This window comes from Zophobas morio, unplaced genomic scaffold (genome assembly GCF_036711695.1).
Source record: "Zophobas morio isolate AGI-343-1 ecotype UQ-CSIRO unplaced genomic scaffold, CSIRO_AGI_Zmor_V1 ptg000345l, whole genome shotgun sequence".
Lineage (NCBI taxonomy): Eukaryota > Metazoa > Arthropoda > Insecta > Coleoptera > Tenebrionidae > Zophobas > Zophobas morio.
The window spans coordinates 118,028-143,019 of NW_026972449.1; the positions used below are offsets into that span (position 1 = coordinate 118,028).

The following is a 24,992-nucleotide window of genomic DNA, read 5'->3' on the forward strand; positions in this document are numbered from 1 at the left end:
AGATTATTCGAGTTTTAGACAGTTGAAATACTTGTAACAAGTATTGAAATTGTTTTTATATTTCCATTTTAAAGAGTTGTATCTTGTATACAGTTTAATTCTTTAGTGGTTAGAAATATTCAGGAACTTTTAAATTTTATTAATTCCAAATTATTTTGTTGTTTTGCTATATCTATTTATAATGAATACTAAAGCAAATTAAAACATTAAGTTTAATTTTTTATGATTAACTTTAATTTCTTTCGATTTAGTGATTATTATTATTATTTTTAATAAAACATTTTTATGAAATATTTTATTTAATTGATTATTTCCATTTTACTTTTCTTTTTTTTTAAAATTTAGGTTTTTAACTAGTTTACAGTAATATCTTCATATTTATATTGTATTACTGTTTTATTATCTTTACCGCTTTTTTAATATTTTTCAGCTTATTTTCTATTATTATTATTAGAAATATCACTTTTCATTTTTTTATAATTATATTGTTATAGAAATTATCAATAATATTGTTGTTTACTTTTTTTGCAATATATATTTTCCTTTCTATTACATTATTGCTATTATTATATTTTCCATGTCACGTATATATAATATTTATATTATTACTATTTATTACAATACCCTTACTATTATTAGAATCCAACGAAGCAATTTCTACTAAAATGTTCGTTTTTACAAATCTACAACGAGCATTTATATGATCTTCTGGATTCCTCTTGCGTCAACCTCAGTATTTTTATTTTAATATTATACGTTTTTTTTATATACTTTTTATATTCTTTGCTATTTTTTATTATTATAATTAATTATCATCCAAATCTTTCTATTCATATTTTACATTATTGCTGCTATAATTTTCATTTTATTTATTTAAAAGTATTGTTATTGTCATTATTATAAATTGTATTATTAATATATATTAGCTTTGAAATTATACATAATAGAATAATTTTAATAATACTATTATTTTTATATTTATTTTTTTGAATAGATTTGTTATATATATAATTATTAATATCACTAATACATGTGTACTACTATTATTCTATAAATGATAATATTGTGAGGCCTCGGATTGGATATTAATAAGGATGTGTTTGTAAAAGGCCTGCAAGAAGTGGAAGTGCGGGACACTCGTGAAGCCATCGAAGTATAAATAAATATTCAATTATTTATCATTTCTGAATAAATTTATATTTTTTTTCAAAAGTTCTGTACTTTTTCTTTATAATAAATTTATTAATAATTGAACGTTTATTCATTATTATTTAATATATATTAAATTTTTTTTTGGTGGTAATAATAATATTATTTATAATTGTTATAATAATATTTTAAATAATCGTTTTTCTATTTTTATTTATTATTATAAAATTTTTCTTTCAAGATATTTTATAAATATACTTATAATAATTTGTACTGAATTTCTTGTTAAAACCAACTATTAAATAATTTCTAACTAATAATTTGCTTATAATAAAATTCTGTTTTTATAGTAATCACGTTATTAAATTTTATTACTTTTATTTGTATTTACATTTATTTAATTTAATAATATGAAACTCTTTATTTTTATATTATTATTTTAAAGATCATTAAATTTGGCTCACTTAACCGTCGCGTGGCCTCAACTTCTATGAATCAAGAGAGTTCTCGTTCTCACGCTGTTTTCACTGTAACGATTCAGTCTCAGGTTTACTTAATATTATTATTAGTATGAAATACATTATAATTAAGTCTTACTAATTATAAATAATAAATAGTTGTAGCAAAAATATAAATTTATCATAAAAGTTTAATAACTATAAGAGAAAAATAGTCTTCTAAAGTAATGAAACTGGATATATTATTATCAAACCAATCTTTCTTGCATGTGTGCGGCTCTCTTTATTATGAAAGATTTTTTGTATAATATTTTTTTTAAGTTAAATAAGTTTTTGTTTTTATTTTAAGGAAATAAAAGATGACATTAAAGTTACGCGGACTGCGAAACTTGACCTTGTCGACTTGGCCGGCTCGGAACGACAGAAACATACTAATGTTTATGATTACTATTATTATTATTATTATTATTATTATTATTATTATTATTATTATTATTATTATTATTATTATTATTATTATTAGGCACTTGGTGCAACTTTAAAAGAATCATGTAAAATCAACCAATCGTTATCCACTTTGGGCAAAGTCATTAAAGCGCTTATCGAAAAAGAAAAACCCCCTTATCGTGACTGTTTGCTTACCCATTTACTCTCGGTGATGATTATTATGATTATTATTATTTATTAATACTATATAATAGTATTATAACCAACTTTCATTAATCTGGACTGGAAAGTTATACGTATAAACTTTTTTTTGAGCATAGTCTTTTGGTTAACACCAACTAATAATTATAATAGTAATAATAATAGTTTTATTATTTAATTTATCGCTAAATAAATAGACAGTATATATTTAGTTTAATTACCAAATTAATACTTAATGGCCATTTTAATTTTTTGTTTGGTAACTATTATTATAAATTTCTAATTTCTACGAGCTACACTAATTTGAGTCGTTTATATTAACATTTTGGTATAAATTGACTGTTCTCGCTACCAAATATCGTTTAATTAGTTTTCGCCGATGTACTTTTTATTCCGCAGAAGGAAAATATATACTATAAATTTAAAAAATAAAATAAAATTAAATATATAATACATATAAAATGTTTTAAAATTTTTTTATATAAAAAAATATATAAAATAGTAAAAAATTTTTATAAAAAAATTTATAATTTTTATGATAACAACAAGCTGAAAAGTTTTCTTACTTATAAATTTAATTTTTACTTTTATATTTTTTTTTATTTTTTATTATATAATAGAACTCGCTTGGGGGAAACTCGAAAACTTATTTTCTTGCGACTATCCATCAAGACGCCGATCAGTTTTTTGAAACTCGCTCCACATTATTATTTACTCAAAGAATGCAACTTGTGCAGAATAAAGTTTCAATAATAATATGGCTATTATCTACTACTATTTATGATAGAATACTTTGTTTACTTTTTATTACTTTTGTCATTTATTTAATTTATCTCTTCTTTTGTGTTTTTTTTTTCTATTTTTTATTTTATATTAAAAATTTTTATATTATTATACTTCTATTATTGTTTATAAAGTTTTATATTTTGAAAAATATTATAAATAATAAAAATGATAAATAAAATATTTTTTATTTATAAATTTATATTTAATTATTTTTTTTATTAATGTTTTTTATGTTTCATTTTTATTATTCTGTTGATTTTTTATATATACATTTGATCAACTACTTTTCATGAGTATTTATTATATTTATTATATTATAAAGTTTTAGAGTACTTTACAGTTTTATTTATTTGTCTATTACTTAATAAATTTCTTTTCATAATTTGTTTATTATAATTATTTTTTACTTTTCTATATTTATTAATTACTTATTATTATTCGAGTTTCTAAAAAGTAGGACGGGTTATATATATTATTTTTTTTGTTATTCATATAAAAATATTTTCTCTTATTTTTTTTACTATAAAAAAATAATAATATTATTTATTAATGTTTCTTTTCTTAATATTTATAAATAATATAATATAACTTTTTATCTATTTATATATTAAATATTTTCATAACTTAAAAATTATTATAATAATATTTATTTTTGATTTATTATTTTTATATATCCTATAGTTTTGCTTTTACTTTTGTTTAGAATACAAATTATATTATTATTGTTATATCAGTATATCATTTCTTTTATTTTTATTATTATGATCCATATATATATTTTTATAATTATTTTGTTATTAATATTTATTTTCTTTATTTTCTTTTTTTATTATTATTTTTTATTTTATAATTCATTATGTATCTTAAGTAGTTTTTTTAATAATTACTATTATTTATTACAAATATTATTTTTGTATTATTTTTGATATTACTGCAATTTTTCTTATATAAAAAAAATATTTTCAATTCTATAATTTTATTTTTTTTATTTATGTATTTTTTTGTTATTAATTTATATTCTTAATTAAATTTTTATTAAATATAATAATTTTCAATTAATTATTAATTTTTTACTTTTATTATTAGATAAATATACTTTTATAATTGTTCTATTATATTTTATTATTTTATTAATTATAATAAATTGATTAAAAATACATTTTCTAAAAGTTTAACTATTATTTCTATTATTTTTATATTTATATATTTTTTTTATTTACTTTTATATAATTTATTATTTTATTTTTACTTTAATTATTTATATTTCTAGTTAATATTGATATAATTTATATTTTTTATGAAATAGTAATTTTTTATATAGTTTCATTTAAGTTGTATAATAAATAATACTTTAAGGCGGTAATAAATGAAGAAACTCATGAAACTTTTTCACAACTAAAAGAAAAATATTTAAAACTTTTAGAGAGATTTGAAGGTTTATATTATTATTATTATTATTACTATTATTACTATTATTACTATTTACATAAAGGAAATGCTGATGATAATAAAGTTAATTTTGAAAGCGTGAAAAAGATGAACGCCTTTCTTCTACGAGGTTTCGGTTTTTATATATTATTTTATGTATATTATTTTACGTTAGTACTATTTTTCTATATCTTTTTATTATTTACTTTATATAATAGAGAAAATACGCATGCAAGAACGTATAGATAATTATGAAGCAGTGAAAGAACTCGATGATAAAACTATAAAGTCCTTAAACCAGAGGAATCAGGTTGTATAAGATGATATGGGAATAGAACTTTTTTTTCATTATGTTTTTAATATTATTATAAAAAAATATTTTATTCAAAGTTTTTATTATATTTTTGATAAAATATATTCATAAATAATAATTTTATTATTTTTAATAAATAATAATATTATTTACAATAAGGAATTTCAATATTTGTAATAATAATTATAACAGTTGAATAAATAACATAAACAAGTTGAACAGATTAATATATACTATATTATTATAACAACTGTGATAACAACTATAATCTTTACTTATATTATTGATAGTAAATATATCAATATTTATAATAATAATAATAGTTTTATAAATAAAAATATAATAAACAAGTTGAGCAGTTTATAATTAATTAGAATATTCAATCTATTAAGTATGCAAATAATTTTTACTATATTTCACCAATAAAAGCATTTCTATATATTCTGTTATTTTTTTTTCTGGATACTTATTTTGTATTATATCATTTATGCTTTCAGAAAAAAAATTGCGAAAAGCTTTTTACAATAGAAAATTAAAGATTCATTATTTTTTAATTTATTTTGTAAGAATATTATATATAGACCGCCCCTATAGTTGTGCTACAATTTACTATTATCGGGCTCCATATACTTTCTCTGATCCAAATACACTGGGTTTTGCTTCCCCTAACTTTTTTGTAACTTTTCTCACTATCAAAAAGTTTATATTTATCTCCCTATCGTAAATTTGTTAGTGAAAACATTTGATAAAAGCAAAGCCAATAGCTTTGTCCAACTTGACATTCTCTCCAATTCGGTTATATTTTCTTTATTATAGCTACATTTTATTAATTTGAGGCTGATAAATTTTATTATTTGGTATTTTGTGCGGTCCTCTGTAGACTTCAGTTTTATCGATAAATTTTCGAATGCCCAGTTTTACTTTTTACTGTGTTTATATACATATATTGATACAGTTTATATTTTTATTTTTAGCGAATCAGCTCATTCAGTTTCTTATATATTTTTTATCGCGAGCTAGATTTTTTTTTTTTACAATACCTACAAAATATATATAATGAAATAAAGTTATACCTATATTGGCACTCTTTGTACAATACATTGTACCACTTTGCTTTTACAATACCTAAAATGAATTTGTTTGCCTTAATTGTTGCAAATAAAGTAAATTGGTTTTTCTATTACATATAATTTTTTTTTTTCGCTTCATTAAAAATATTTTATATTTATTCTTTACTAGAATTTAAAAATGAAAGTAAAGTTTCTCCAACGTAGACAAACAAAAAACGATTGGATTTCTGAAAAGGTCACTTCTTATCAATGCTCATTGGCTAATCTATCCTATGCATATGACCTTGTTACTAGGAGCAGCCCGTTATTAATTATAGAGTTAGTGAGGCGTGCAATTCTATTGGTTACTCTTTGTTTGCTGTTCCTTTTATTGGCTTTGTTAACTATTGTCGACGCCCAATTTTCATTGTTTTTAACTTTTTTCAAGAAATTTAGAAGCAAGAACTTTTATTGACTTTACAACAAGTTTACAAAAAAATAATTTTTTTAAATAATATAAAATACGACCATGCTTATAACCAATGAAATGAAGGAACTTGGCAAACCATGTGAGGAGGTTTCTGTAGAAATTGTTTGTAACAAGACTAATCCGGAAGTCACTCAATATGCTTCAAATTATTACATGCTCAAACGTATGAATTAAGTTTTACTAATATAATTACATCAAGATAATGATTTAATAGTTTTTTACTTATATAATTATTTTTATATTGTTTAGTATTTTTATTTCGTTCAGAACTAAAATATTTTTATTGTAAAGAGGAATTAAAAACTTTGAAAACGCAATATTCTTGTTTTGATAAAGATAATATTTATATAAAAGAACTTAAAGAATATATACAACAGGTTTCATAATAATAATTATTATTATTATGAATATTATAATTATTTTGTTTCTAATAAATAATTTTCAGCTGGAAGAACAAATTTTATTCTCAAGCGATTCCGTTGAGCTTCCAGAAACAAGTAAAAAAAGTAATTTTTATTGTTTTTAATTTTTTGTAACTTTTATCCGGAATTTTTTTTTAAAACTTTATTAAAATTATTTAGGAATACTTTACTTTATTCTTTTTTATTTAATAATAAATAGTTATAAAGAAACAATTTACTACTACAATAATTATTAACGGTATGAAAAACAAAAAAGAAGCTAATAATGATAACAATTAACTATAATTACTTTTGGATAGTTTTTTATAATTTAGCCCATAATAACTAAATTTATTCAAATCCTTACAGTCTGGGTCTTTAAAAATTATATAATTTTTTTCGTTTTAGTGAATTTTTTTTTCACTTTTGATGCGGTGCTTTTCTACTGCCCTTTTTTAGAAATTTTGGTTTGCTTTTTTTCTTTTTGCCCTGAAATTATTTTTATAATTTTTTAGTAATATATTATTTTTTTTATTTTTACTTTATATGCTCTATCATTATAATATTCTTTATCATTTTTGTTATTTTTATTCTTCAGCTCGAGCAACCGACCAACTTGAGGATATAGAAAAGTGGAAACTGAAACAAACTGTTGACATGGAACTTCAGCTAAAACTTGTAAAACTGTTATTTATTATTATTATCATTTTTATTATTGTTATTATTATTACTATTCTTATTTATAATAAATTAGTATAATGGCATTGAACTCGAATGCAATAACTTGAAAAATGAACTTAAAGAAGTTGAAATGGAGTTACACGAAGTAAAAGGCGAGAAGGAAACGTTAATAATAGAAAAAAACTTGTTAGCAGCCACCTTAGAAGAGGTAATAACGGTAATAATAATATTTTTTTTTATTTCTTATTCCGTTTTAGTTAAAAATAGAAAATGAAGAGCTGCAAAAAGTTAATAATTCGCTGGAATTCAAGATAAATAAACTTTTAGATGAAGCAAACTTTACTAAAAGCGAGCTTCAGCAAAATTTATTGGCCTCAACTGCCAAACTGACCCATGAAAAAAACGTATTAACTGAAAAGGTTTTGCGCACGTTCTTTTTTTGGAGCGATTAAAACTTTTGATTTTCTTAAAAAAAAGTTATTATTACTCTCTAATATGGAAGAAAAAAATGAAAAAGTTAGTAAGGAAAATATTTTCTTGCAGGTTATTATTATTATTAGCTAATTTTTCTTTACTTTAATATAAATTTTTTAACTGCGTTTTCTTAATATTTTTGTTTATTATTATTTAATATAACATTTTAATTGTTATTAATGTAATGTAGAAAAACTTTTATTCGTTTATATATTATTATTAGGAAGCGCTTAAAACAGAGAAACATAAGAATTCCGTGTGCTCTTTACAAGTTGAAGAACTCACAAACAAACTTGGGTTATATGAAGAACTTGATGAAAATAATAAGCAGATGATAAATGATGTTCCTTTAATTTTTATTATCATTACTATTATTATTATTATTATAATATTTAGTTAAACACACGAATAACTGAAAAAAGTAAGGAACTTTCCAGGCTGATGGACGAACAAAACAAACTCATTTCTCAACATAACAATGAAAAAATTGAGCTGCAAAGTATAATAAGTAAACTGGAGCACATGATCGATGAATCTGGTTTATCATTATGATTATTTATTACGTATATTTATTTTATTCTATAATAAAAAATACTATATATTACTTAGAACTTAACCAACAATTATCTCTTCTCACTCGAAAATACCAAAAATTGGTCCATTTTTATTATTATTACTTCTATTTATTAATTTTTATATAAACTTTTATAGAAACTCAATTATGGAGTTGCATATATGAAGATAATAAATCTTTATTAGAGGTAGAATCGAGGTCCGCTTATTGTTATTAGAATTTTTAGTTATATATAATAATGTATTATTATTTTTTATAGTTTTTCATACACTATCATATTATTTCATGTATTAAATAATTATTAGCTTATAAATATATTGTTTTAACTGTTTTCTTCATCATAAAATGGCATTAAAAAACTTTTTTAACTTATAAATAAATATATTGTATAAATATTTTCTATTATTATTCTTATTAAAAAAATTATTCCAACTTTTTTAGAATTTTTTGAATATAATTATTATATTTTTTGTAAATATTAAAAATTGTTAATAATATTTTTATTTATTTTTATAAAAATTAATTTTTATAATTATTATTATGAAGACTTGTCTTTAAATTTTTTGTTTTACTTTTATATATTAAAATAATTGTATAATAATGAATAATAAATAATATAATAAAAAATAAGTTTGAAAATATTTTTATCTAAAACTTTTTATTTTTTTTTATATACTCATTATTATTAATGTGTTAAACTATTTATATAATTAATTTTTTATATATATATATTATTATAAATTTATTTTTAGATATTATTTTTCTCTATTTTACTTTTTATAGTTTTTATATATCTATTAATAAACTTTTATTTTTCCTCTCAATATATATATAATAATAACTGTCATTATATAAATGACATTTATTTTTATATTTCTATAAATATACAAATTTTTTTTACTTGTATATATATATTAGTTTTTTTATAATTTTTTTTATTTTTACAATATATTTTATTAATATTTACTCTTCTTGTTGTTTTCATAAATAATCATTATAAATTTTTACGGTTTTTAATAAAATATATTGAAAATGTTACTTTTATTAAACTTTAAATATATATTTTTAATAATTATTATAGACTTTTTAATAGTTATTTCATAATAAAAAAATATATATAATATTTTAAAACTTTTTTTTTACTTTTTCGTTTTTTAAATTTTTTATATACAAAATTTTCAAAACACTTTTTATTTACTTTTGTTTTAAATTTTTTAAAAATGTAAAATTTAATTTATAAATTTAAAAAAAAAGTTTTATTATTACTTTTTTATATAATTTTAGAAAACTTTTAATTAGTTACTATTATTATTTATGATTATTAGAAAACTATTTTTTATTATTTCTTTATTTTTCTTCTTTTATATATTTTGGAAATTTATATTTTTTTTATTATAATAAAAAAAAAATAATGATTATTAGTTTTTGACTACCGGGAAAATAAAAACTTTATAAAAAGTATTAAATCGTAATAATATTTATCATAAAATAATAGTAATAAGTATATTTATAGTTTTTACTATCGATAAATAATTTTATATTTTTTCTTATTATCGTTTTAATGGGTATTTATAGTTTTTTCTGATTATTTAAGAATGATAATGTAAAACTTTTCTTTTGAATCTAAAGTTTCTTCGCTACTTTTATATATATTTATTGTGTGCAAAAGATATTTTATTTGAAATATACAGTAATATTAATAAAAATAAAAAAGTATTAATATATAATACTTTTCTAGAAACTTATTATATATTTATTTTATTTAAAAGATTTGTACAATATTTATATATACATGAATTTCATAAGGTATATATAAATATGTTACTTATTTCTATTTTTTATATTTAATTTGTTAAAAGTATGTGTAAATAAATTATATATATATATATTGTATTTTTTAGTGCTATATATCTCCGTTGTATTAACTTTTTGTAAGTATTTATATATATTATACTTTATTAATATTGATATATTTATTATAATTCAAAGAGTTTATATTAATATAAATTATTTGAACATATATACTATTTTTTTTTATGTATATTTATATTGTAACTTTTTGAAGTATTTATAAATATAATAGTACAATTTTTGTTTATATTTATATTATAACTTTTTTTAAGGATTTGTCTATAAATTTTGTATCTTTTTATATTTGTTATATTTAATAGAATACGTATAAATATACTATTTGTAGTAAATATTTATAATAATAGAATATCATTAATAGACATTATAACTACTTTTTTAAAATATACTTTTTTATGGAATAATATTACCATATCGTTATATTTTCAGTGATGATGTAACATTTTTATATCTTTAATTTTTCAAGATTTTTTCGAAGTATTAACTATTATTATAAAGTATTGGTATATTATATATTTATTTTATATAACTAGTTATATACAGTATTTTATTATAAATAAATATATTTTATTTACGTAGTTATATTATTTCTTCTTTAGAATTATTATTTTTTTAATATATAAATATTATATTTTTCATATTTTATATCATATAATTAATATATTTATATTAATATCATTATTTTTGAAAAAATCCGTAGAAATATATTTTATATAAATATATAATAATATTTATATATATATTTATATTATAACTTTATACTTTTTTCATAAACTTTTTTTATATATTTTAATTTCTTTTTAGTCTGAAGAGTGAACTTTTTGAAAAAAACAAACTTTTAGAAGCCCAACGAACTGAACTTGAAGATCTTCGAAAGAATTATAATAATCAGCAATTAGTAATAATTTTTTTCTTAAAGTTTTTATGATTTTTTTAATATTCCGCAGAATTATTATCATTAGCTGTTAGTATTCTATTTTTATAATTATTTATTTTATATTATTAATAATATAATAATTATGTAACTTTTAGTATTTTTTATATATAAATTTATAATAATCATGTAAATTTTTATATTTTGTTATCTTTTACTACTTATTTTTTTTACATTTTATAATAATTATATGACTTTTACTAATTTTTTTTTTTAAAAATACTTAAACAAATTATTTACTTTTTAAAACTTTTAAACAGTTAATATAGCAAAATATATTTTTTGAATAATTTTTATATTAGCATTTTTTATTTAGTAATTTTCATATTTTTTTAATTTTTCGACAGAATTTCTTTTTTATTTACTTTTTAATATTTTATTTTATTACTTCTTTATAGAATTATAATATTTACTCCTAATTTTTCTGTAATTTTTTATAGATTATTATATTTAGTTATTAATATTTTTATTTTTGAAGTTCAATTTTTGAGATTTTAATATTTAATTTTGTTTTGTAAAAATTATAAAATATTAATTATAATTTTCAGTACTTCACAGACTTTTAAAGGACAATAAATAATAATTCATAAAGTAAATTTTTATTTATTTTAATATTAATCATTAGTAATATATAAAATCCTCATCTATTTTATAAGTTTTTTCCAGAATTTTATTTTTAGTTATTAACGATTTTAATATTTTATTATTTTATTATTTAATAATAAATTATAAATTTTATGAAGACTTTTACAGCATAAATATATAAAATATTCTAAATTTTGTTATTATTTGCAATTTTTTATATATAATTTACTGAAATTTTCTATTTGTTAATATATAGAACGAGTAATTTATTAAAATCATTATTTATTGCCTCAATATTTTATTTTATAATAATTATAAATAAACTAATTTATTAGCTTCACGGGATTTTTATAGATTATAATATTTTGAGGACTTTTTTATTACTTCCAAATATTTATAAATTTATAAAGAATTATTATATTAAGATGTTAATAATACTAAAGTTTTTAACAGTTTTATATTTTCATTAATTAGCAATTCGTTTTTTCTATAAATATAGTAAGAAGTAAATATATTTTTCGATGAACTTATTATTATTGGCTTTCTGCAACGTTTTTAGTACTTTTTTTTTTATAACAACAAGATTATGCTTTTTTTGGGTTGTGTATTTTTTTAAAGAGTAGTCGTAATAGTGATGAGCGGCATTATAATTTATGAGTTTTTTTCCTTTTTTTTAATGAAAATCATTGTTTTTTAATATTATTATAATATTATAATTACTATTACAAAAGTTGATAAATTTTATTTTATAAATAATTTTCTGATTTAACTTTTTTCTAATAAAAGTTTTTATTTTTTTATGTTATTTTAATATTTTCATTATTATTACAAAAGTTGATAAATTTTTAATATCTTTTTGGTATGAAATTTTTTGTAGTTTATAATATTTCATTAAAGGTTTTACTGGTTATTCTTATTGAGTTTGTATATATTTTTTTCTTATTTATAACTTATCAGAATTTTTTCGAATGAAAAATTATATAATTTTTTTGATTTTATTATATTATGAAAATAATTTGTTTATTAAAAGTTCTTTTTATTACTGTTACAAAAGGTGTTATATTTCTTACAGTTTTTATATATAACTTTATATATTATTTTACTTGTTTATTAATATTTATTTTAATTTTCTGAAATAATATTAATTATAAACAGGAAAATTATATAATTTTGTAAAAGAATTGTTAATTATAAATTATATAGTAATAATACTAATAACTTTTACTAATAGAAAATTATTTAGCTAGCTGGAAAAAAAAAATAAAAAAATAATTCCTTTAAAGGTTTGATATCATAATAATAACAAAAATATCGAATAGATAAAAACTTTTATAAAGAACTTAACGGGATTTAATATAGTAATAATAATAAATAAAATATAATAGAAAAGCAAAATATACATATATTTAATGAAAATAACAAGCCCCTCTTATAATAATTAATAAATATGTATAGATAAACTATATAAAGAAAACTACACAATAATTGTAATAATTATAATATTAAATTATATATAAAAAAGGTTTAAAGTAAAACTCTTTATAGAAAAATAAAAAATAAAAAAAAATTATTATTAAACTATAATTTTTTATCATTAATTTTTTTTATTACCAATAAAATAAAATATATATTTTTTCATTATTCGAACTAATTTTTATTTATATTATAATAATTTTATTGTAAATATAATTTATTATTATTATATTATTATTATTATAATTCTCATTATTTTATAATATCTTTTTTTTTTACTTTTTTAAATTTATATTAGTAATTTTACTTTCACTTCTTTATTTTTATGGTATTAGGACGTAATAATTTTTATACTACATTCTTTGGTTTGTTGTATTCTTGGAAATTTATTTATATTTTTTTTCTATCAGAAATAAATCGCAAAATTAATAATACTTAATAATAATAAAAACTGAAAAACTCAAGAATACTTTTTGATTACTTTCTATTTTTTTTAATTATTTTATTATTTTAATTATTATATAAAAATTAATTAGTGGTTTTTATATGAAAATATTAATTTTATTAAAAAATTTATAATATTATAGGCAGAATTATTCTATTTAGCAATTCATAATCTATTTGATTTTTTTTAATATCTTATAAATGTTCGAACTGCTTTTTATAGAAAAATATTGAATAAACATTAGTTAGTACAAAAAGAAATATAAATAAAATGAGGAAATAATACTATAAAATATAATACAATGTAACAAAAATAAAAAACTTTCGTTAAAAATTAATAACTATTATATAATAATAAAAGTAATTTTTTTTATTTTTTATTTTTTTATAAAAAACAATTAAACTAAAACTTTATATTAAATATTTTCCATTCTTTTTTAAAAAAAGTATTAATCTTAATTTTTATTTTTTTCTGATTAAAAATTATTTAATATTTTTAATGAAAGTAAATTTAAAGTAAATTCACCAACAGTTAATAAAAATTATAAATTAAGTACATTTATTTCTATAGTTTACAAACAAACTAAAAATTTTACTTGAAAGGAAATTATTATTTTCAATATGTTGTTAATAAAAGTATTTAATAATAAATAAACTAAATATTTTATTTTTTTTGTATTCTATAAATTATAAATAAAATTATAAATTAACCAAATTTAAAGTAAAATTTATTTTATTTATATAACTATAAAAATTAGAATGTAACCATAAACAAGTACAACAAAAATTTTTTAAAAGAAAAATATAAATTTTATATATTTATAATTTTTTTTAAATTTTTAAATAAACTAAAATTTGTTTATACTGAAAATAATAATAAAAATTTTAAGATAATTATTCATATTTAGTAGAAAATAATATAATTATTTTTTTCATAAAGATTTTATAAGTTTATTTAAAATTTTAGACAAATTAATGTATATTTTTTATATATTTATAAAATAATTGAAGGTAATTGCTTCTCTTGAAAAGTGCTTGGAAGAAGTAACAAAAGATTATGCTGCCGTGGGTGGTTCGCACTTTTTTGTTTTTTTTATTATTATTAATATCTATTAATATATTCAGTTATTATCATATTTATTGGTTATTGTTGTTTAGTATAAACAGATTCATATATTGATTTGTATTTCTTATTATTAATATTTTATTATTTTATAAAAGGTAATAAGAATCCCTCTCAAAAAATAAGACTTTTTCAAAGAAAACTTGAAGATATTAATATCCTTATAAAAGTTTTTTTTATAATTTATTTTGTAATTATTATTTTATTATTGTATTTTTTAAATTTTTTTTAAATTTTTGAATAATATTTTTATTAAACTTTTTTTCTGTTAATTTATTTATTGTTTAAATTTTTTTTTTTATCTTAAATTTTTTGTACTCTTAATAAAGTTATTTTTTATTATTTTTTAGTTTTTTATGTATTATTTATTCACTATTTACTTTTATTTTTAGATTTTCTTCTAATTTTAGTTATTTGCTTATAATATTTATAATTGCTACTGCTCTTTACAAATTCTATAATTTTTTTTAAATAATTTGTTTTGACTTGCTTATTAACTTTATAAAGTTTAGTTATTAATATTATTTTATATTTCTCAATTTTCTTTTAAAATAGAAAATTTACTTTTTAACTTTTTTATATTATTTTTATTTTTTTGTTATTTTTTTTTTAACTTCTTTAATTTTTTTTTTTTTTAGAATTTTTTCAAAAATATTAAATAGTTTATTTTCTATAGGAAAATACTCGACTTTCCGCATTACTAAAACGGTACGGAATCCGCGAGTGCTCCGGAGATAAAGAAAATTGTTGGAATGAAAAAGGATTGTGCAAATGAGTATTTTTATTTTTAAAATAAATACTATAGGGAAAAAAAAGCAAAAGAAAAGTTTCTCGTGAATCAATAAATTTAATAAAAGTGAACTACAAATTTTTTAGAATATAATATATAAATTTATTATATAATTGTTTGCTATTCGGAAAAAAAATTGCGAAAAAAAATAAAATTTAAAATACAATATTACTTTATTATTGATTTACAATAATTAATTTTATTTTTTGTCTTTTAGTAAATAAATAAGAGTAAAAAGAAAAAGAAAAAAATGACAAGTTTTTCGTAAAACAATAATAAATTTATAAAGTAATGAAATAGTCCTAATATTTTATTGATATTGTTGTGCTGCATTTGCGTTAATTGTTTACTATTTGAAAAAATATATATATCTGCACGTAAAAATTGAAGTAAAGTTAATCTAAATAATAAATAAAATTAACTATTTTAGAAAAAGTTATTAAACATTGAATTATATAGTATTACAATTTTTAGTTTTCAAAATGTTTTACTTTTTATTTGTATTGATGATAACTTTTCTTATTAACTTTTTATAAATTATTTGAGTCTCTAGCATGCTTTATTGTTTAGTAGCAAACTCAAGCGATATTGTTTACTTTTTTTACTTATTTATTACAATAAATTTATTATATTCATAATCATTTATTTATACATTTTTTATTTTTACTATATTTATTTATATTTGGTATATATATTAGTACTCTTCATTATATTTACTTTTATTTATATTTATAATCATTATGTACTTATATTTAATTTATTATTATTATAAATATATATATATGCTTATTATGTAGTTACTTATTTTTATTTATTTATACTTCATTATTGATCTATTTATTTTTATATATATGCATTATTCTTCATTTTACATTATTATTTATTTTATTTTATAGTTTTTAAAGTTATAAGAATATATAATAATTGGTTTTTTTAAAAATACTAATAAAAATGATATATATTAAATTTGGACAGAAAATAATTAGTACAGACTTTTTTTATTTTCTTTATTATAAAAAAATACATTTAATTAAAATATTAAAATAATTAATTGTTTTATTAACAATAATAATAATAAAACCAAAGCTACTAATAATTTTACAAAGTTTTCAAAACTATTAGATACTAGTTTAAATCTATTGGGGCTTAAATAAATAAAGAAGAACTGATAAATTTAAAATAATTTTTTGCTTTTCAATAATTTTATGGCCAACAATTTGTTTAATGCTCAATTTTTTAGCGAACTTTTATATCAACGAGTTAATATTTTTAGTAAGCAGCCCAAAATGGATATTTATTTATTTATTTATTTTATAAAGGACTTATAAAAGAATTTTCAGTTATCTTCTTTTTATAATTTTTTATAATTTAAATTTAAAGGAAAACCGATAAAAGACATTAGTGTGACGATAGTACACTTTTTAAAATTTTTTATTAATTGCATTTAGTTTTAAAAAAGTCTCAATGTCTGCTTATTCTCTACGCTGAGCAAGAGATTTGTAAAGTTAACCAGAATTTGGGCTGAATCGATTTCTTCAATTAAGCAGACCAGGTTTTTGGTATGCTCAAACGTATAGCATGTGGACCTTTGGAAAAATAAAAGGCACGTCTGCAATTCTACAAAAAACGGATATGTAACTTCGGGGTAAAGCAGAATTGTAGCACATAACAGATGGTGGGTGGAATTGAAATATCTAATTATGTAGATGAAGCTTTTGAATCCCCGAAAGTATAGCATGCCAGCCGTTAAAAAATGGTGCTTCGGAAGTGCTATAAAAAACGAAAAATTGAGTGCTATCGGAGTTAAGCAGGGGTTTTACAAGGTTTCGACTGAATAAAAATCTGATCTGAGTAGATTATCTTATTGTTGCTAAGCAAACCGGCCGTTAAAAAAAAAAAAGAACAATTCAAAAATTGTGAGTAAAGCGGAAATTTTCAAATATTCACGAGATATTCGTTTGAATCAAATCTTATCGGTCGTTAAAATAATAGTGGTACTTCGGAAGGACCATAAACAACTAGTATTTGAGTAATTTTGAAGTGAAAGGAGCCACATTGGAACACCGGATTGATAAAAAAAGCATTCTGGTGTTAATGACCACAAAAAGCGGACTACCTTTTTAATTTACAAATTGATATACTCAATAAGTAAAACTTACATGTTAAATATTTTAAGTAAACCTTTAATAAATATCGCTTTTAACATTAAGGCTAAAATGCAATTTTGAATTGGTTACTCTGCGATAAATGTACATTTTTCTTTATAAACACTAGACAAGTTTGGAAGAAAACAGTCAGTCATATTTGAGTAAAGACTTTTAACTGAATGTTTGTTAAATATCTTCTTCAGGCTATATGTTTAATTCTTAATATAATTTTTTAAACGCCTCAAAAGTTATAAAAAGAAAAAGGGAGTGCAAAGGGGCACTTTATATTCCAAAAAATTCTACAGGAACATTGTCATTGTCTAAGCAAATCTGAAACTAAAAAGTTGTAAATTTTGTAAAAAAATATTGCTTTTCATAAAACGAGAAAATTAAACCAAAATTTATAAAAATTTTTGCAAATTATAGAACTCTTCCTTTGCTTTTATAGGGGATTACTCTAAACTCCAAAAATAATCAGCTTATAAACAAGTGCTTTACCGTTAAGAGGAAGATATGAACTTAAAATATAAAGAAGCAATGTAACTTTGAAAATAATAAGGAAGACCCCTAAAATTAAAGTGAGAAAAGGAGATCCTGGTATTAAACTGAAGGTTTTATTAAATCTGTGTAGAAAATAAAACTTAACTATTTTAGAATTTTGTAGGGAGGTAAACTATTTAGTACTGCCATAAGGACACTTTTAAAAAGCGATAATAAGAGCTAGTGAGAAGGTTTACACAATCAGTCTACACATAAAATTTGAGGAAGCTTGCTGGTATCCTCTTTATAAATTAAAACCTCTTGGCTCTTTAGGAAAGCTCTTTTGCTTTTAAAAAGTTTGTTGTTTAGCGTTGATAAACGACTAACTTCCAAATACTTTATTTTTAAAGTCTAGTTTTAAGTGTGCTTCGCTCGAAGCAATTATTACTTTAAAAATAACAAAGCTACTTTCTTAGTTTTCTTAACATTTTCTGTGAGAAGCGGATATACCAGTTCAGAAAACCTGAATTCACTTAAAAAAATTTACGAATATTGCAAAAGTGAATATGCCAAGTTTATAAATTTTAAAAAAAAAAGATAAAAGGCAATGTAAGTTATGTAGTACAGGTAATTAAAACTTCCAATAATATAAAGAGTAAAGTTACCCAAATTACAACAACAGATCTATTTAAAGAAAAGAGAATTAATTATAATATTATTCAAGCACTTGCTTTCCTAGTTTTAAAGCTTTTATTCCTTAACTGATAATTTTTTCCTTTAAGTAATACTAACTTTTTATAAGAAAACCTTATCAACTTTTTTCCTCACAGTTTTCAATAAAGTCTTGTTATGATGTCGTAAAGGCTTATATTTTGATTTCATTATATTTCATAAGATACATAACTCAGAATATATTTTAAAATTATTTTTATCCTTTTATATTTTTACTGTTACTAAACTCTCGAACCAAAAAAAAATTTAACAGGGAACAAAAACCAACTCGGTTTTTTTTAAATAAAGAAGGATTTACAAAAAAAGTTTCCTGTATTATTCCGAAAATTTTTTATTAAAAAGTAATAAATAAGCCTAAGCAAAGATCAATTCCAATCCAACTATTTTATTAATTTTTACAAAGTTTATAATGTAACACAACTTTTTGTTAGAAACAATAACAAAAGGAACTAAAGTCTTTATAAATAAACTAAGACAACGTTAACTCTATAGAAACCCCAATTTAAAATGTAAATAAACTTACCATTTAAAGACTGGGAACGCTCAAGGTTTACAAATAATCTATTATATATAGTTAATTTAAGCGGAATTTTACAAAATGTGGAGTGAAATAGTATATACAAAATTTTTTTTTGCCAATAATATAAATACTTAAAGGAAAAAAATAAAGAATTAGTGTTACTTTTGATTTAATATTGGAGTAGTCTGGAATTTTAAAATTTGGAATTTTAGAAGATTTTCGGGGAGTCAAAGGGGCCTAAACAAAAAATTTAGGATATGGCTTGATGGAACGAGGTTGATATGAAAATAAAATGTGCCTCAGAAGCCGTAAAATCCAACTTTTTGTTGGAGAGCTCGAAATTTTTATTGGTAACTTTTCTGCTGTTTTCAGATAAAGAACCAATCTATTTTGAATAAGCTCGATGGCCAAATATAAAAAATGTATTTATATTTCTTATAAAGTATATGCTATAGAAACCTCATTTATACTATAAATTTATATAAAATTTTTAAATCTGCTAACAATTTATAGGAGTATTTGTAAAAAGTAAATTATATCGATTGAAAAATAAGCCTAAACTTGCCTTAGACTTCACATGGGAATAATCGTATTTGTATGTAGGCGTTTGAATATTCCCTCCTCTGGTAACAAAATTAATATTTTCAAAGGATTTAACCTAAAGAAAAAGTACAAAAAAAATTTGAAATTTACTATATATATGAATATAAAGAAAACTTTTTAAACCACCAACAGATCACATTTTATAGTGATACGTATTTTTATATCATCTTTAAATCCATTTTTTTGATATTACATAACATATTTTATAGAACTAAAAAGTTAAAAAAATAAAAAAAAATAACTATAAGTTTAATATAAACTAAGCAGTAATAACTCTATAGGGTATCAAATTAGTGTACGACATAAAAAAACTCTACTCTCTAGGCTTATTAAATATAAATAATTGAGAAGTAATAAATAAAAACTTAAAAGTATTAACAAATTGGTTTCACAAAAATACCTACTATATTTATTTAGGAAAATCTATAAATATCTAGTAAGAGTAGCAGAGTTTATTACTATACTTAAATTTTAATTATAAATAAAAACGTTATAACTGCTGAAAGCCAAAATTGCACAATTACTTTAGGTTTTATAGAAGAAAAGTTAAGTTTTTTAGCTGCAGGAATAGTAAGTTTACCACCTTTAGAAACATAATTTTTATTTTCTAAAGAGCCCACCTAGTAACAAGTAAAATAATATTAGCGATTTTAAAAAATAAAAGGCTAAAGAGTCTACTTTTGCTTTAACATGCGAAAAGTTTTTTTTAGGTGGTGTTTTTTTATCAGGGTTATATTCATTGTTAGCCAGTTCTTTCTGTTCAGAAATTTATATAATTAATACTATTATTATTTTTGATATTATTATATTTATGAATAAAGAGATAAACTTTTAAACTATAAATAATATCTAGGTAGGGGACGACCATGGCGGAAATCCGCGAAGGAAAAACAATTTCTGTTCTTCAAGTTTTAATATAAGTACGAAAGGTTAAGTCATTTATATGGCTAAATCAAATGATCATATAATAGTGTTAATATTAATAAGTTAACTTAATATTTGATTGGTTTTCTAAAAGAATGCCAGTTTTTACGATGTTACTCTTTGTTATTGCTTTGGGTGACGGTATGTTCTCTATTAGGTTTCAATTTTAGCATAAGTAAAAGTAAACTTTCCAGTTAAGAGAAACCTGATGGAGAGGGTGAAGTCATCTGCAATCTTTATAACCTTGACTATTTACAAACTTTTGCGATAGTTATCTTTGACCGGTGACTAGAGCTGTTTTAAGTAAAAGTAAACTCCATCTATCTTCAACCCCCGTCTTTAGGGCTTTCGTCTAGTAGCAACCTCACTATGCATGGTTTCATGTACATTCGGCCCTTAAAAATCAGTAGAGGTTCACTAATATCCGTTTTACAAAGCTTAGTTACTGCCTACTTTAATGCCTTTCTTGCAGATAAGGATCGGGTGTGCTTATATTCTATGAAAAAATTGGATGATCACTTTGAAGGGCTAAAAAATAGCGCAGAGGGCTCATCCTGCAAACGCCTGACTATGTTAAGTCTTGCATACTATTCCCAGCCTTTAAAATTTAGCTCTAGCACTTTCACCATCATTACCATCTCACTAATCCTTTTCACATGAATAAATATATCGCTTTTGCAGTTATACAACAATTTTCAAGTTTCTGAAATAGAACAGTTTTAAATTAGTTTTAAAAAACCTTTAAATGGCCTTGGGTTATAATTGCCCAAGTATATATTTAGACTTTCATATTTTTAAGGAAAGGTAAATGACTTTAAAATTATCGATACTAGAAGCTATTTAATGAAGGACTCATGTTAAGGTAAAGAAAATCCTTCATTCCGCAAAATTCAAAGTTATGAAATTTTGGCGTGGGAAGTTTTTTTGTTTTAGTGGTTAGGAATCTGAAAAGAACTTAAGCTCGCCCAGGTTGTTGTAATTCGATGTTAGAAACAAAATGTTTATATAGCTAAACTTAAGAAACGAGATTACTTAGATAAAAAGCTACCTCTACAGCACGTGGTTAAAATTATGATGCAAATTAGAAAACGCACTATTAGCAGCTTTGGGCAAATGTGATAAATCGCCACTAATTTTTGTAAAATATTATCTAATACAAATAGTTTATTTGATAGAATATAAAAATGTATCCTTATATGTATATTTATTTTTTTAGAAAACAAATGCTTGAAATTTCTTATCTGCTCCACGTTCGTGCCTTAACATTTTGTTCGTCTATCTATAAGCTATAATTATTAGACTAGCTTGTCCCGTATTGCAAAATTGTCGCAATTGTTATAGATTCTAGTCTCCAGGTTTAGAAATAAAAAACTCGTAATTAGTTTTCTAGAATTTATAACAATTAGTAAATAGAGAAGAGTTTAATAGTTAATGATCTTATTAAATAATTCAAACCGTATTTGGTAGCTAAAATCAAACTAGAATTCTACTTATTATAGTAATCAAGCCTCTTATAAAAAGAAAGCAGCTTTGGTGTGGTAAAATTGAAGCGAAGAGTACTATTACTATTTATCGAATGGTATACTCCCGATCGCATGGTAGCTTTTTAATCCCTTTGCTTAAAGAACTCAAAATATTATTTTTAAAAGCAAAGGAACTATTTAACAGTTTTTTAAATATATATGCTAGATGAAACAATCCTCCGCCTCGCAACTTTCAATTAGAGGCCTTGGACCATGTCTTTTCAAACTCCTGTACACTAGTCATCTACTGGCAGGGTGAGTTTAGTTAGAGCGTCCAAGCGTGCGCATGTCAGGCACGCAATGCACTTTAGGATTAAGTTTAAAGTGAAGACTAGACCGCCCTCTCCATAAAAGTAATATTATTTTTAGTCTAAAGGGTTCCAGTGTATACTTAGGTTTTATTATAAATAACGAAACTAACTAAAAAAATTAAAGCCGAAATTAGATTACAAGGTTGATAAAGAGCATTTTTTAATATACTTATTTATTTTAATGGCTTAAAAAAATTAATAATCAGGTTATCGTAAACCTGGACGCAAAGAGAGGTGGGTATTCTTATCTCCATAGAAGTTATTTCCCTTAAATTATTCGCAGAAGCTGTTTTACAGTAGAGTATATTGTGAGCTCTTCTTTTTATAAAGCTCGCTTTAATGTCTATTCAGTTTACTACTATATTCTTATAATATAAGTTGCGTAAAGAATTAGTTACATATTTATTCTCTATCAGGATTTATATATGTATTTTTATTATTAAGTTTTATTATTTTTTAAAATAAAGTTGAGTTTCACTTTAGTTAACCAATTTTTTTGAGTGTTATTTATATTACCCTGTCTCGGGCTTTCTGGCTTTAAAATTGAGAAGAGAGAGAACTCTACCACTTTAAAGTGTTTTGTAAACTTTTTTAAAAGACCAAAAATGGCTCAACTCTACAGTTTCTATGCTACTCTGAGTGCCACATAAAAGACATTTCAAGAATCTTGTTTCAGTTAGAGTTCCACTCTTATTATTGTTTATAAAAATGGTACTAAGGCAAAGTCTTTTTTGCATAATAGTATATACGAGATGGTGATTATTGTAAGTTGACTAAAAAAAAATATTTCGCAGAAGCATGCCATTTTTGCCTGTTAGTATTGACTCAAAGCTTTACTTACTCTAAATCTGAAATGAGCTATTTAACAACTTAGTAACCTCACTTCTTTTTAGGCCTAGACTTTTGTTTGCTTTATAAGTATATATCTAGTTAACTATCCGTTTCAGTTCAACTCAAAACCAGTACAATTTATTAAGTCCAGCCAATAAATTTTTTCAGTGAATTTCTCCTGATTAATGCCCGAGAATAATAAACTTACTCTTATCGTAGACTTAAAATCTTAGAAGTATTAATAGGAAATTTATATATATTTACCATGACCTTCGTGTTTTAATTACTTTATTTTATAAATTATTATAATTTAGAAATTTTTATCCTAAAAATTTTAGTAATTCATAAAATCTTTTAACTTTAAACATTGTAGAGGATAATTATCTACAAGCAAAGGAAAAACTATAAAAGTTGAATTGTCTTAACTATGCACACTCTGTAAAGGGTTAGAACGTTATCGACTCTAATAAATTGTTACGGCTTTGAGCTTATGCGGCTCTTCTACCTAATATCTTCTATTTTTAAAGCTAAAGAGCATTAAAAAAAAATGTCTGTATTGCATCGAAAGGATGATATATTAAGCCTTCTGAGTATTTTTGATTCTATAAAGAAAACTTTTGTAGAAAACGACGTGTTTTTGAATCCAAATTTGAAGTGGTAATTTAGTAGTATTTCGTGTAAACATCCTTTAATATTCCAATTTTTTTTTATTAGCTAGTTGATTAATTAATATAATAGTAAGTTATATATATTATATACCTGTTATTAATGCTAAGTAAGAATTTTATTTTAGCCCTACTATATTATATGAATATCTTTGGACAATGTAGGTTTAGTTAAATAACTAAGTTATAATTTCTTTTATTTTCCCTCTAAAGAAAATGCATTTATATTAAACTAACGAGAGTAGGGATGATTTACTTCATAAATTCTCTTCCTGGTCTGGAAACTTAAAGTTACTAGAACACCTGCTGTTAAACACTACCTCTTATTCAAAAACATTTCCTGTTCCTACACAAGTGACTACTTTTATTACTTTAAACCTTAAATTATTGTATAATTTTTATAAATTAATTAAAGTTTTCTTCAGAAGATGAAGATTTAAAGGAATTAACTGAAGGAAGAGTTCCTTCCTTTTCTCCTGGAATTTGTAAAAACCTTTTTTTTACTGAAATATATTTGACTTAATATTTTTATAATAAATAGGTAGCAGATTATTCCGAACCAAAAACCTTTTGGAAGTCGAAAAATA

General features: G+C 20.6%; 1 protein-coding gene and 1 long non-coding RNA gene across 3 annotated transcripts; one reads left to right on the forward strand and one right to left on the reverse strand.

Moving 5' to 3' along the window:
- Positions 1 to 645: 645 nt before the first annotated feature.
- On the forward strand, positions 646 to 15,049 carry LOC135120134 (kinesin-like protein KIF15). Its single transcript, XM_064044462.1, has 24 exons — positions 646 to 733; positions 1,071 to 1,153; positions 1,595 to 1,696; positions 1,957 to 2,043; positions 2,131 to 2,262; positions 2,876 to 2,998; positions 4,398 to 4,476; positions 4,534 to 4,599; positions 4,688 to 4,779; positions 6,022 to 6,087; positions 6,385 to 6,484; positions 6,613 to 6,698; positions 6,767 to 6,827; positions 7,321 to 7,400; positions 7,477 to 7,611; positions 7,661 to 7,822; positions 7,881 to 7,946; positions 8,101 to 8,220; positions 8,274 to 8,415; positions 8,487 to 8,533; positions 8,589 to 8,649; positions 11,125 to 11,218; positions 14,768 to 14,828; positions 14,978 to 15,049. Exons 3-21 carry the CDS (start codon positions 1,640 to 1,642, stop codon positions 8,634 to 8,636), a joined length of 1,749 nt encoding a protein of 582 aa, XP_063900532.1. The 5' UTR covers positions 646 to 733; positions 1,071 to 1,153; positions 1,595 to 1,639; the 3' UTR covers positions 8,637 to 8,649; positions 11,125 to 11,218; positions 14,768 to 14,828; positions 14,978 to 15,049.
- Positions 15,050 to 20,076: 5,027 nt separating this feature from the next.
- Positions 20,077 to 21,086, reverse strand: LOC135120130 (uncharacterized). 2 transcript variants are annotated; one of them, XR_010278521.1, is made up of 4 exons: positions 21,017 to 21,086; positions 20,830 to 20,907; positions 20,735 to 20,771; positions 20,077 to 20,206 (listed from the first exon to the last, which is right to left on the reverse strand). It is a non-coding gene; the product is annotated as an uncharacterized LOC135120130 (long non-coding RNA). The 2 variants fall into 2 exon arrangements; XR_010278520.1 differs by lacking the exon at positions 20,077 to 20,206 and having other exon boundaries at positions 20,681 to 20,771.
- Positions 21,087 to 24,992: the final 3,906 nt, after the last annotated feature.